At 41.7% G+C, this 13,444-nt stretch overlaps 1 protein-coding gene across 3 annotated transcripts in view; it reads left to right on the top strand.

The window, feature by feature from the left end:
* sema5ba (sema domain, seven thrombospondin repeats (type 1 and type 1-like), transmembrane domain (TM) and short cytoplasmic domain, (semaphorin) 5Ba) overlaps positions 1-13,444 on the top strand; it is a 149,219-nt gene that overhangs the window by 68,956 nt on the left and 66,819 nt on the right. For all 3 annotated transcript variants that reach the window (XM_028393413.1, XM_028393414.1, XM_028393412.1), the window contains exons 4-5: positions 10,736-10,835; positions 11,256-11,301. In XM_028393413.1, coding sequence (XP_028249214.1) covers positions 10,736-10,835; positions 11,256-11,301 — 146 coding nt within the window. The remainder of the gene's footprint in view (positions 1-10,735; positions 10,836-11,255; positions 11,302-13,444) is intronic.

The raw sequence follows: 13,444 nt of genomic DNA, 5'->3' as shown, positions 1-13,444 counted from the left end.
TTTCACATTCTCTGCTATTTTCCCTCACATTTCAGGCAGTTTTATAACACAGCTAGAGTGCTGTAGCTTTAGATGTTGCCTCACCGCTGGTTTTGTGAAAGACATCTTTACCGGTCACTGACTGAGAGGCTATTAGCCTCCTGGCCCCGGCGCCATTCCTCCTGTGGCTGCTCAGTCCCCGGTCTCTCCAGGCCCTTTCTCTGCTCTGCCTGTAACCTGCAGACCCCTCTATCTGAGTTCAGTCAAGTGGGAGGAGAGGGAGGGGGGGGATTGGGGATGGGGTAGTGGGAGAGCTGTGCTCCACTGAGGCACGGCAGCCTCTCTCAAACTATCACCGTCTCCAAGTCAGCCGCAGTGAAAATCGAAAGTTATAATAGGAGCGATAGGAGAGAATGGGACAAGCAGAGATGGGGTGGAGACTGGCATGCAAGGAAGGCCGAGGAGTGATATGAAGAAGACCAGACAAAACATATTTCAGGGGATTTTGACCAGATAAGAAAATATCTGGAACTACAGTGAAACTTTCACTCCTGCAGTTGCATTTATGATGCTGCTGCAGTTTTACTTGCGCAAAAATGTACTTAATGCAAATGGCTATATAGGCAGGATGGGATCCATTCTTGTTATTTTCACGGCTGTGCTAAAATGTCTTCAGAATGCAATCATGTATGTGATAATTGAGACTGGAGGTGATCCTTCATTCACAGAGAAATCTGCCAGATGGCAGCGAGCCTCCATGGGACCTTGTTTTGTTAACAACATTGGATCAACCACATTGCCCCGAAGATAACCATTTTTTAATAGTGCCTGCATTCAGCGAGTCCTATTCCCATTAGCATGACATTGTGTTTCTGCATAGCCGCCTGAAGGAAGATGATAGACAGCTACCTTTAGTGTTATATTTGTCATTCATAGCTCATTAAACATTGCAGCGCTCGAGGGGAGAAATCAACTAGATACCTGATTATAATACTAATGACAAAAAATTATGACATATAGCATTTGATCAGGTGAACAGCTGCTGTCACAGAGGAGAAAAAGTGAAGAAATGAGAGTTTACTCAAATATACAGTTTAGGTTTAAAGGTCATTAACTGCCTGTCAGAGTTTAAACCTGGTTTGCAGCCATTATTTTTGCAGTTTGGTTGCTTCATTTATGCAGGGTAATTGATAAGTTCATGGCCTTAGGAAGAATGAGACGAGTTACACAGCTGTGGTTACATGCATGTGCAGTTCAAGCTTGAACGTGATATCATGCTATAGGGTAGAAATAATATATGACCGTTAATGATATTCTGCATGCAGTAACTACATTTTAAGCCATCTGTGTCTTATTTCAGTGCTGCTACCGCCTGCATTAACTCGCATTTTAAGCTATTTCATTATATATATTCTGCCAAAAACTACAATATTGGTGACATAGTGGCTGATATCACCCAATCGTGGAATGATGAAGCAACAAAAGTTCCTTGGATTATACACATTCTGCTTTACGCAATGGTGCAAGAAATTAGCAGAAACTAAACCAGTGAAAAATGGCACTTAAAATACTTAAGAAGCGCAGTAATACTGTTGTTTATAAACCTTAAACTTGTCAGTGATGATGCAACTTATTTTATTCAATAGCTAGTCAACTGAAAAGCTGGTGACTACACAGACTGCCAGCTTACATGTTGTGCTGACATTGAGAGCAGACCAGTCAGATCAACTCAGAAGATGAGCAACAAAGTTGTGCATAAACAGATTGAAAGATTGAAGCCAGGCATCTGGACTTTGGAGTTTTCTTTTAAGACGTTTTGCTGCTCATCCAAGCAGCTTCATCAGTTTCCTTGGATGAGCAGCGAAATGTCTTAAAAGAAAACTCTACAAGTCCAGATGTTATGACCTGGATAACTGAGAATCTTTATCAACAAGTTGTGTATAAACTGATGTAAAATCATAATGTACAAACACATAACTCTATGTCTGTGATGTGTTCCACAGATTCTTTTCTTTTTTATATGAATCCCTTCACTTTGGCACAGCTGTGTTGGCACACTGGCTGAACCAGGTTAAAGGTGTTTTGAGTTTCGCAATGAGATCTCCGAGTTCATGGGGAGGCATGTTGTTTATCTAGCAGACATATTCAGCTCATCCATCAGCCTCAAACTGTCTGTCCTGGGAGGTAACATATCCATCCTGGAAGTCAGTGACACACTTGTTAAATTTCGGCAAGAAAAATCTGACTTATGGAGAAGAAGAACGGAGGATGGAGAGTCAAGGACAGTTTCCCCCAGCTGACAGATTTTCTCCACATGAACAACCTGTCTGTAGATGTAGTGAAAACAGAAGCCACCTCTCACCTCACTGCTCGGAGCCTGCACTTCAGCTCATACCTGAATCTGTCAGCATGAGAATCTTTCTTTAGACCCACCTGTGTGAGCCAACAGGTTTAAAAAACGATGAGTGGAAATGAGTTCTGGGACATATGCAGTCCAAAACATTATAAAGATGTCTCAGAAGAAAGACATGGTTATTATGTTTTTGGTGCCACAGTCAGGAGGGGGATGCTTTAAAATATTGTACGCTCTAAGGTGTCTGTGGCCTGAAAGAGATGGAGAATTGTTCCTCTAGTACAGAATAAAAACAGCTCGAGGAAGAGAAACTTTTTTGATGTATGGGTCCTTTTTTTGTACTTTATTTTCTGGAGTTTTCTTTTGTTGTTATCACGTAGAAAGTTTAAAAGCACTAAAACCTGTTTTTAAACCAAGACTAGTTTATGATTTAATACTTAAATAACAGTTGTCAATGCATAATTCCAAGTGTGGTCATTCACAGGGAGGTCACATTATTAGTTAAGACTTACAGTGGCTTTGCAGCCACTATATATAGTGTTTTTACCAGGTGTCAGATTTGCATTTTACTGTTACAAATATTGCAGCAATCAAATCACAAACATTCTGCCACAAAGTGGTGCCTGATACTCTGCATTGTGTGATTGACAAATAGACAGGATGTAGTGCTGGGTCTCACGGGTCTTTACTGAATACTTCACTGTGACATACAACAAAGTGGCAGACATGTCCGACCAAGCTCGGATGAAAAGATTGTGTTAATATAAAAAAAAAAACTATGTAAACATCATGGATCAATCAGAGTAAACAGTCTGAGTAATAATACAACATTTGCAAAAATAAGACACTGCTCCTATAAAAGGAGAGCTGCATAAAGAGCAACATAAGCTCTAAAATCATAAAATGAAAAAAATAGGAATAAATATTACATAAACACAAAGAAACATGAATCATAAAACTTCATACCTGTGACATACAACCAAATGGTAGCTATTAGGTGTGTGTAGGAATGTCGGACAAGCTCGTCTCCTGATAACAAAAACAACATTTAGCAGCTTTAACTGGCAGTTCACACACACACATGCTAATTCAATTCAACATGCTAGGATTAGCCGTTTCACAACTGACGCTAAAACTCAACTAAAACGTAACTTGACAAACCCGGGACTCAGCGGGACTCACCCAAGAGAACCCCGACATCTCATAAAACAACATAAAACATTTTAAACCCGCAAAAAAAAAACACTTATATTCGCGGAGCTTTGCTGTGACGCTACTCACCTCAGACCATGAAGAAAGTGTTGTGAACGGAGCGTACGTCGTTGACGCGCTTACGTCATCACGCTGGACCTCACCACACACGTCCACATACGCACACACACACAGACACGCCACACAGGCTGGAGATTGTCATAAAATAAATTAAATAAATATCATTTTGACACAATAAGGAGATATTTTGGTGTCATTCAACCAGTCACAGTAAAGTGTAAAAGAAATAAGCCAGACAGCTGACATAGGGCTGCTGAAAGAGCTGTGTGTGTGTGTGGGTGGCATAAGGAGGGGGTCTTCTAAGCAGCATCATAGCACAGAGAAATCTGTGTGAAATACACTGCAGGTGCCTAAGACACAGAGTTTTGTAGCTTGTGTGTTTCTGAATCAAATCACCAAACACACTCCCACCAGTCAGATTCTGCTTTCTACATTATTGGAACTCATTTAGTCTCAAGAAGACAATATATATATGGCTATTGTGTGAATTGTCCTTCTCTACACAATAAACCCTGTATATGAGTTTTACCAAGCCCTTAATAGCTGACATCACCCTCGCAGCTCAGAGATAGCTAGCTAAAAGCCCGGCGGCTCAAATTTCGAGGGATTAGATGAGGGTAAGATTGGATCTTTATCAAATAGCCGCCTCCAACCTGTGGGAATCTCACATTCCATCAGGTTTTAAGCGATAAATGGATCGGATTGTGTGTCTGTGAGCTGTGTGCTTTTAAAGCATGTTTGTGCACAAGCAGCATATTTTTGGATCCACAGTTTGTTGTGCTTTCATTTGCTCAGCTCCACTAATACCATGTTGGCATTTTCCAGATTTGACTGCTCTTCATTCGGACTCGGACCTCACAGCGGCTCAGATCAGTCGGGGGGTTGCCGCTTCACTCTTCCCACACGCTGGTTGTGTGGGAAGAATCTGAATGTTAGATGGAAGACGATAGGTTATGATTTATGTCTGTGTGAGAAGGATTTCTCAGCCACTGTCCTCATCCCTCTGGCAGTCATTTTCTGATGCATTAATCCGTCTGCGGGAAAAAGAAGAGCAATGATCGTTCATCAAGTCCAGCTTGAGGCCCACGAGTCGACCAAGAGGGAGGAGGCTTTCATATTCATGCTGCATTATTGTCCCTTCTTCGCCCCGGCAGAACCCGGCCAGACAGTTATGAGAAGAAGAAATGAGCAGCGCATATAAAACCTCTTGTAAGCAGGAGGATAAATGTCAGTCAGTGAAAGACCCCTCGCTGCTGTGAGGCCCTTCTTAGAGAGTAAACAAGCTCACGGTTCATGAGCTCTCCGGCTACTGAATCAAATTCAGCCCTTTTTTTCTTTTCTTTTCTTTTTTAACAAGCTTTTGAAGAGATATTCGTGATGCAGGGAAATGTTTATGGGTGCGTAATGCTCCTCAGCATGGATTCCAATTGATTTATGCTCCACATTAAACTCTGTGGACTGAACACTAACAGCTCCTGTTTTTACTGTTAGGTGCATAATGCTGCAGTGGAAATGATTCTCTCCTTATCTATTCCTCATTTGCACATTCTTATTTTATGGTTCGTGTCATATGCTCTCTTTTAATGGTCCATTTTTTATGGGGAGAATAAGTCACTTTTGTAAAAGTTTCTATTTCTGGAAGTTTTCCAAAATAGTACGTGGTGCAGGGGGCCCGGTGTTGATTGGGGTTTGATGGGCACTGATGGGCACCCCCCCCCCCCCCCCCCCCCCCCCCACAGCTTAAAGATTAGCCTCAGGTTCCTCTTTATGAGTCATTTTGTGCTTTCTCTACCATATTTCTCCGGCTGTATTCATCCCTCCTCCTCTCCTCCTGTCCCTTCACCTCTAGCTGCTCTCGCATGCTGACATAATAATGTCTGAAAAGGCCTTCAGGGTAATGGAGACCCCCGACAGAGCTCTTTAATTGATCCACTGCGATCAATGTTTTTAATTTCTTTGGATTTCTACACACATACAATAGTAATACTCACTTATTCTGTTCACGGTGCGTTTTAAAATCTAGATGGCCATTTTTTCAGCCCTCTACCAGGATTTAATGTGGCTCAATGCACTGCTTGAAATGAATGTTCTCCTTCTACCTCTGCTACCGAGTAGCTCTTCGAAATGGCCGCACTAAAAGGCAAAAAGTTCCTCCTTCACACAGTAATTGTTTAGCTGGGAGTAATTGTCCATACTCTCAGACAGTGTCTCGTTCGTGGTGTTATTGGTGTCGCACTTTCTGTAAAAAAAAGAAAAACACTTTCTGCTCTTTTGTAAGTGGATGTAGAGAATTATCCAACAAAGAGGAAGAAAACTTTGTGTGCATAAAATACTATAAAAAATATAAATCCCTAAATTTAAAAAATATGTTTTAATTACTTTTTCTGCCCATACCTCATTTCCTCGATATGCAAGATGAAGTGTATAAGTTGGAATATCTGCTAAAACATGTTGACATGTTTCTATACAATGAAAGAATACCATTTAATGTGTGCTAGAGGCTAACAACATACATATTGCTTTGCTGGTTTGTTGTTTTGGAATATGGTTAAGTCAAATGTACCATTATTGACCTCTAAAAGAAAGGTCACATGCAAGGAACAAACATGGACTGTTTACAGTAGTGTGCCATAATTGTACCTTATACATGTTGCCAATGCTTTTATATAACTATGGACATACATGACATCACCTGTAGGCTTCGGAAGCTCTGTTTTATGTTGGAGGCACTGAAGATCGCCATGTTGGCAGTATCACATTCTGCCTAAAGTGCAAATGCAGGCAAAGAGGTGGAGTGCAAGTGGGGCTGAGGTGTGCAATCACGGAAGCAGGAGGCTCAGGCTGTGGTATGACACCTGCCTGTCACTCAAAGCGATCACACCCATATTTATGCTGTTCCTGTGCATGTAAATATGGTCATTTTTGATAAGGTTTAATGTATCAGAATCAGGTGTTTCACTTCTTTATGGCACAAGCATCCCTGTCCGCACATGCTGTGGCTCTCTGCAAACCCTGGATCATGTTGGATTTTTAAAATCAACTTCAAGTCTGTTTACAAAAGACTGAAGATGGCTTCTCCAGCTATCAGCTCTACAGCCTTTCTTTAGAGTGCGATGCACACGTGTGATAAATAGAAACAATGTGCATATATGTAGTATAAATATTTATAGTGAGGATAAGCCTCTTGCAGATCATGCATCGTATCTGCCATCCACTGATTTATTGTGCCATTACTACGATGTAGTCCTGTGTCTGTAGTGAAGTGATTTTCAGTGCTAATAATTTTTAAAGACAACATTACATATAAATTACTACATGTGCATCTCACTGTAGAAACCTACTCACGTTTCTCATGCATAAAATTACCATCCTTGCATACAGTGCCAAGAACTGGAGATGCCACCAAAAAAAGTGATGCTGTAAATGCTGTGTCAGCAAAAGGATGAAACTAGAAGAAAAAGGTTTGACGTGAAAATGGAGGCAATAAAAAGCTATCCAAATGACAGGTGGAGGAGGAGAGGACGTGACAGAGGGAAAGGAGAAATAATTGGAGAGGCGGCACTGACAGGTGTCCGGTCAGTCAGTCAGTCAGTCAGTCAGCAATGCTACTCCAGGCACATCAGCGTCTGAAAGCTCCCCCTCACACAGTGATCCAGTGCCAGAAGCATCAGGACTTCGAGCCCCCCCACTAGGGATTAATTTACTGACACACCATTGGCTTGATACCTAAATTAACCATGTATCATTTTGTCATTGGCAGTGCACTGGATGTCCCGGTGTTAATCTAATATGATGCAAATTCTGCAGTATTGTGGTTCAAGAACATGTTGAATATGTGATATGACCAACGGCTACAAACTGGATGTAGGTTTTGCTTGTTATAGTTTCTGAATCCAGACTTTTTCACTGCATGGGAAAGGTACAAGGTTCCACTTGTTGTTGGTACAAGGACACACAACAAACTGCATTCTCTCCGGAAGTGCTGAGTGTCTACAGACCATATGTTTACACTAATGAAAAATAAACAAGTGGAGGTTTGTGCTACAAGACATGGAGTGTCCACAAACAGACTAATGAAGTGTGTTTCAGCTGTTTAGACAGAAAAAAATATAGAATAACAAAGATGTTAACCTTTAAATTACAGTGAAAGTTCCCCCTTTTTTCATATATTAGGTGTGACCCTGATCCTCTGCTACCAGAAATGCTTTAGGAAGTGAGATAAAGAGTAACAACAACATCGGTGTTGTGTTTTTATTGAGGAAAAAAAAATGCATCATATGTGGATTTGTGTCCCTCTTTGGGCCAAAAGTCACTCCTGACATTGTATTTTTTAGACTTAGATGTGTTTACTGCTTTTATTTGCAGCTATAGTTGTAGTTTAGTTAGGTCTAAGAAAAATATCACTCTTTTTGAATTAAAATGGACCATTTCACAATGTCACCGGTGTTCTGCTTCACAAGGATAGCATAGTTGGCCGTGAACACTTGTCTCTGTCTGCATACATAGGCTCGTTCCTTTAGGGCTACTCCATCCTCCTCCATCCTGCCATCTGGGTATAACTTATTAATTTCACCAAAAAAAACATTCATTATTTCAGTATTGCTCACACCTTTCAGCTCTTACAACTCTTTGTATAGTTCAGTCTTGAAGCAGCGCAGTGAAAACTACCCAATCCACATCTGGCACAGAGTCCCCTGTCAGTCCCGGCGCCCTTAATGAAAGGAGTGTGTGTGTGTGTGTGTGTGTGTGTGTGTGTGTGCGTCACATCTGCATCTTAAATGAAGAGCGCCATACTGTAATGTAGCTTCAGCCTTCTGTCTTCTTATCACTCATATCTTTAGTTTCCAGATGACAGAGCCATATGGGCCCCATCAGTCCTAAACTCCATCCTTCCGCATGATGGAGAGTTGCTTCACTGTTCTCCGTGACTTCCTCCAACACTTTGATGTAGTCTCGCTCACATAGCCTGGAGCTTTTACGACCTACTTTAATGTTTCAAGAAAATGAAGGTTTAAGGTTTTAAATGTTTGATGACTGCTTCCCTAATGAATAGTTATCAGCAGGGACTGAGGCCAAAGTACCTCACACGTGACCAATGATAGATTTCATCCATAGTGACCTTTTTTTTTAAATATAGGAATCATCATCCATTCTTCTCTATTGTTGCAAAGGTTGGGTGTACTAAATCTATTTAACACAGCTTTTCAGCTTGGTTAAAGGAATCTCAATGGCCGCTAACCGCTGTGATGCTGTGTACAGCATGGGAAATATGGCAAATCCCTTTATGCTGTACAAACGTCCATGCAGTCAAATCCATTTAAAGGTCCGCTCTTTGGGGTCGCACAAAGATTGCAGAGAAAGAAAGAGCTCTTTTCCTTCAGTTTTCAGTGTGACATTAAAAGCCCCACCAGGCAGCCCCTCTTGCTCTGCTGCTTTGAAATTTTGATTTGTAAATGTCGGTTTCAAGCGGCGCTGAGGTTTCAGCCTCGTGCACCATGCAGGGAAGTGTTTGTCCGGACGTCAGATTGTATCAGGCTTGTTGTGGCTGATGTGCGCCTGAACAGCTTTGTCCCTCTCTGTAGGAGACACCAGCACACATCACTGCACTTTTTATCACCAGGGCTACAACTCACAAATTTCTCTTATTGATAATCAGTGCTTTGGCCGTTCAAAAATGTATAGATGCTGGGTGGACAGCTTAAATTTTTATAGCAGATTACCTATGTTTTTCACTAGTTTTCACCAACTACAAAAACCTCTTGAAAAGTTAAGAGAACAGCTCAGCAAAACACATAATAATAAAAATAATAATAATAATTTGTGTCGTGTGTGTGTGTAGGCCAAGCGGAAAACATTTAATGCACACCACAACCACTGGGGGCTGGCTCCAAAAGTGAGTCATTTCCTATAGACTCCCATGTTAAAATGGCCGACTTCACAGCAGAAATGAACATGTTTACAGCCTGGTACAAAAAACCATGCTGGTCTCAAATGATAGGTTCTCTTCTAGTGTCTACGGGGGTGATTTTTAATTGTAAAATTATGCATAATTATGGGCGTTGCCGCTTGAGCGACAGACGGTTGACATATCACAGCGCGGGTTTCCTGCTTCCACAATCGCCCGCCCCCCCCAAACTCCGCTCGGCTCCCCCTCTTTGTCCATATTTGGAGTTGTGCGTAACGCTGCCAACATGGTGGCGGTCAGCACGTACCGGAGCCTCCCACCGAGCCTCAAAACGGCTCTTCAGAAACAATCGGGTGACGTCACAGAAGCTCTGTCCATAGTTTTTACTGTCAATGGTGTAGGCTCACTTCAGAGGCTGTAGCACCATTGTCTAGTCCCCATAGCTGGTGCTGGCTACAGCCTCCATAGTTATATGTCTGAACTCTGGCAGCCTTCTTGTCTGTGCCATCACTCTTTGCAGCCTATAAAGGTCACCAAAAGTCTGCAGAAGGTAGCAGTGGGGCGGGTGGTGGCTATAACTATAAATATTGCTTGGATTTGTGCCCCCTGTGGGGCAGTTGTCTTCTTATAAATGCTTCTTGTCTTGTAACAAGTGACTTCACTGGGGTTATAAACAGTTGGTTAAGTTAAGAAAAATATCATGACGCACACATTACACACAAAGAAAAAAATGGTCCCGTCTGCCTTCCCTGTTTTTGGCTACCATGGCGACAAGTCCCACTGCAAACATACACACTAGTTCTTTCAAAGCCCTTGAAACATCCACCTTTTTTGTCTATTGTCTTGTAGAGGACGGGCTGACATCAAGCATTTTCTCCTCGATCAGTGACAGCTCACACACCATTTGGTCTCAGATTAAAATCGCTGTGCACTTTTATAATGTCCAGCATCACAAATCTGCGTCTGACAGCCAATAATCAGTGCCAAAAGGTGACTGGGATGGATGATAAGCAAAGAAAGCCTGCAAACATTTAGCTCAACAAATGACTTCTGATTTCTTATAGCCATATAATCATACGCCTACAGTAGCACCTAAATACCAAATTAAATGCCTTTTGTGTGCATTAGTCAACTACTGGTTTCTCTGAAAATGTCACTGCTTTTATCTAATGACATGATTTAGCCTCTGCTGACCTCTCTGTCTCTGTGTCTTTCCTCCTGCTCAGCGCTCAGCCCGTGGATCTCCACCTTCTCCTACCCTGGCGTGAGAGACTTCTCCCAGCTCACCCTTGACCTGACGAGGAATGAGCTTATTGTGGGTGCCAGGTAAGAAACTGTAAATCCACTCAGCTTTTCACCCCGCAGAGCACATTACTGAGAACGTGATACCCTTTCTGACTGGTTTTTAGTATAATGACGCTTCTAAAGTGCTCTGCTGAGGCCGCGCTGGACTAAGTTAAGCTTTGGATTTGGCAGGAAGGATGAATTTGGAAGAAATACGTCATGCTGCAATAGTGTGTTTGTGTGTGTGTGTGTGTGTGTGTTATAGTCATGAGATGATTTTCTCATGAGCTCAGTTCTTTGCCTGGTTTGACTGAAAAAAACAACTGAAAACAATGACTTGAGTGTGACAGACTGCCTTTAATGTGCTTTGTGTTAAGTTGACAGCAGCTCCTCTCTGAAGCTTCATTTGCATTGTTAAACACATGATGGACAGTCACTGACGTGTTATTTTCCTCAATCCAGAAACTACCTGTTCAGACTGGACCTCAGTAACATGTCGATGATACAGGTAGGCTTTACAATTATTATCCCTCTATCCTTTTTTATGTTTATTCCAATTATGTTTACTGCTTTGAGTTAGTTTCTTTATTGTCAGATTCTGTGCTATTAGCCTTTAAATAACAGAAACAGTTGTTGGCACCATATATTTTTACCTACTTAGTGTTAGTGATGCTGTGGAAGCATGATGTGTTCTATTTGTGTGTTTACATGTGGCCATTTTAGTGTAAAATACCTTCTTTGCATGTACGTTTTGTGGCACAGTAACTTCATTTTGGAACCTTGTACTCGCTCAGTGCTTCATCTGTAACCCGCCTCAACAAGCCACTTGTTATGGTAGCAGAATTTGCAGTATTCAGTATTAAATTTGACTGAAGTTTGCTACAAAGGCTACTCAGCATTATGGCTACAATTGCTAGTGTAATGGAATCTTAATGAGAAAGGCCATCTTTCTTTTAAAGCAGCGCAAAAGAGGCTGCAGATGCAGGCAGTGTAACGTCCACACAGGACTGATGTTCTCATTCAGTCATTACATGTTTGGAAGAAACTGATGACTTCTGATTAGCTTCTTTGGGAACAGTCCAAACTAAGATAAAAAAAGTTAAGAGTCTCAGCCACAACCCTCCAACGTCAGCTGTGTGTCGCTGCTTTGATTAACTTTTAAACCAATCACTGTGTTGTGACACTACAAAGCAAAGCTGCAGGATGGCTGTGGCTTCCTCTGATGCTTTCATCAGATGTTCAGAATTTGTTAAAAGCTTTTTCAGAACTTCCCCCTATTTCTTAAGGATGCAGATAAAATGTTTTATTACCTCTTATTCAGCCACAACATAAAAAACGATTGCCTGTCAGATAATGTGACAAGTTCATGATCTCAGATAGAGGAAGTCAGTCATTATCTTTAATTATAGCCTCCTTCTACATGTACTGGCCCATGCAGATCAGTTTTTATAGAGGTTGATGTTTTGGATCGCCAGATAGTGGTCTATAGAATAACATCTTGGTGTCCACTGAGCTCCTCCTTCTTTTTGGGACAGAAGGAGCAGTGTGAGGGTGACAAATCGGGTGCAGAGAGCACCCCTCTTGTCAATTCTGAACTTGATGATTTACCCCTACAGCTGGCTCAGAGATCAGTGTCATGGGCCCCTGTGATAGTTTGACCTTTTGCCAGCATCACTACAGAAAGCAGAGGTCATCACCTCACCTGAAAAAATCACTGTCTGGAAGTTGAAGTTGCTGCTGTGTCTCTCAAGTTTCAGTTGTTCTTTCCTCTGTGGTGACTCCCTGTAGTTGTGTATGTCCTAGTTTGCTCCAGTGTCTTCTTCAAACTTTAGACTGAATCAGAGTTAAACTTCATGTGCATGTAATCAGAGCTTCTCCCTCCACCTTAGCCCACAGGCTAATCAACTGAACACGTCCCCACTGCTGCTGCTGCTCGCATTAAGAGAAGATCACAAAAAAAACATGGCTGTCATTATTGTGACATCTTGTTGCTTTGATTTTCTGTCAGTGATGGCAAATCATGGCGAACCACGGCTGCAAATAACATTACCAGATCAGAAATGAAAGGAACCCACTGCTGGGTTATGACAGTTATTGTTATTTACACGATGGGTTAAATGACTTTAACAAACCTATTTTTATTTTTTTTATTGATCTTTGTGTTGCAAAGGGTAAAACAGAATTGTCAGAGTGCATGGATTGCATGCACACATGCCTGTGGCTGTAATGTTTGTGTGTGTTTTGTAAAAAGGCCTGTGGTGATGTAACTGCTGTGGGGTATGATGGGGTGGGGGGGGGGGGGTGTTAGCTTTGGGGCACAGAGTTGCCTTACAGTTGCATCACACATCACAAATGACAAGCCTCAAATTCTCCATGTGGGACTGTGTAATGTACACCAGTATATCACTGTCACTGAGCAAAGGAGAGCTGACTTTGTATAACCCAGATATACACCACAGTGGTGTTCCGTGCCTCCGATGACTGCAGGATTTATTTATTTTTTAGTTCAGCTGCAAGGCTAATTTAATTACATTTTCTGATTCTGTTAGGGTTAATGTAATTTCTCTTAATGGTATAAAGTACGGTATCAAGTGTTAAACATAGCAACACGTTTAATATGCTCACTTCACTTAGTGAAAAGCAATGACATT

Source organism: Parambassis ranga, chromosome 21, assembly GCF_900634625.1.
Source record: "Parambassis ranga chromosome 21, fParRan2.1, whole genome shotgun sequence".
NCBI lineage: Eukaryota > Metazoa > Chordata > Actinopteri > Ambassidae > Parambassis > Parambassis ranga.
This window is presented reverse-complemented; position numbering and strand designations above follow the sequence as displayed.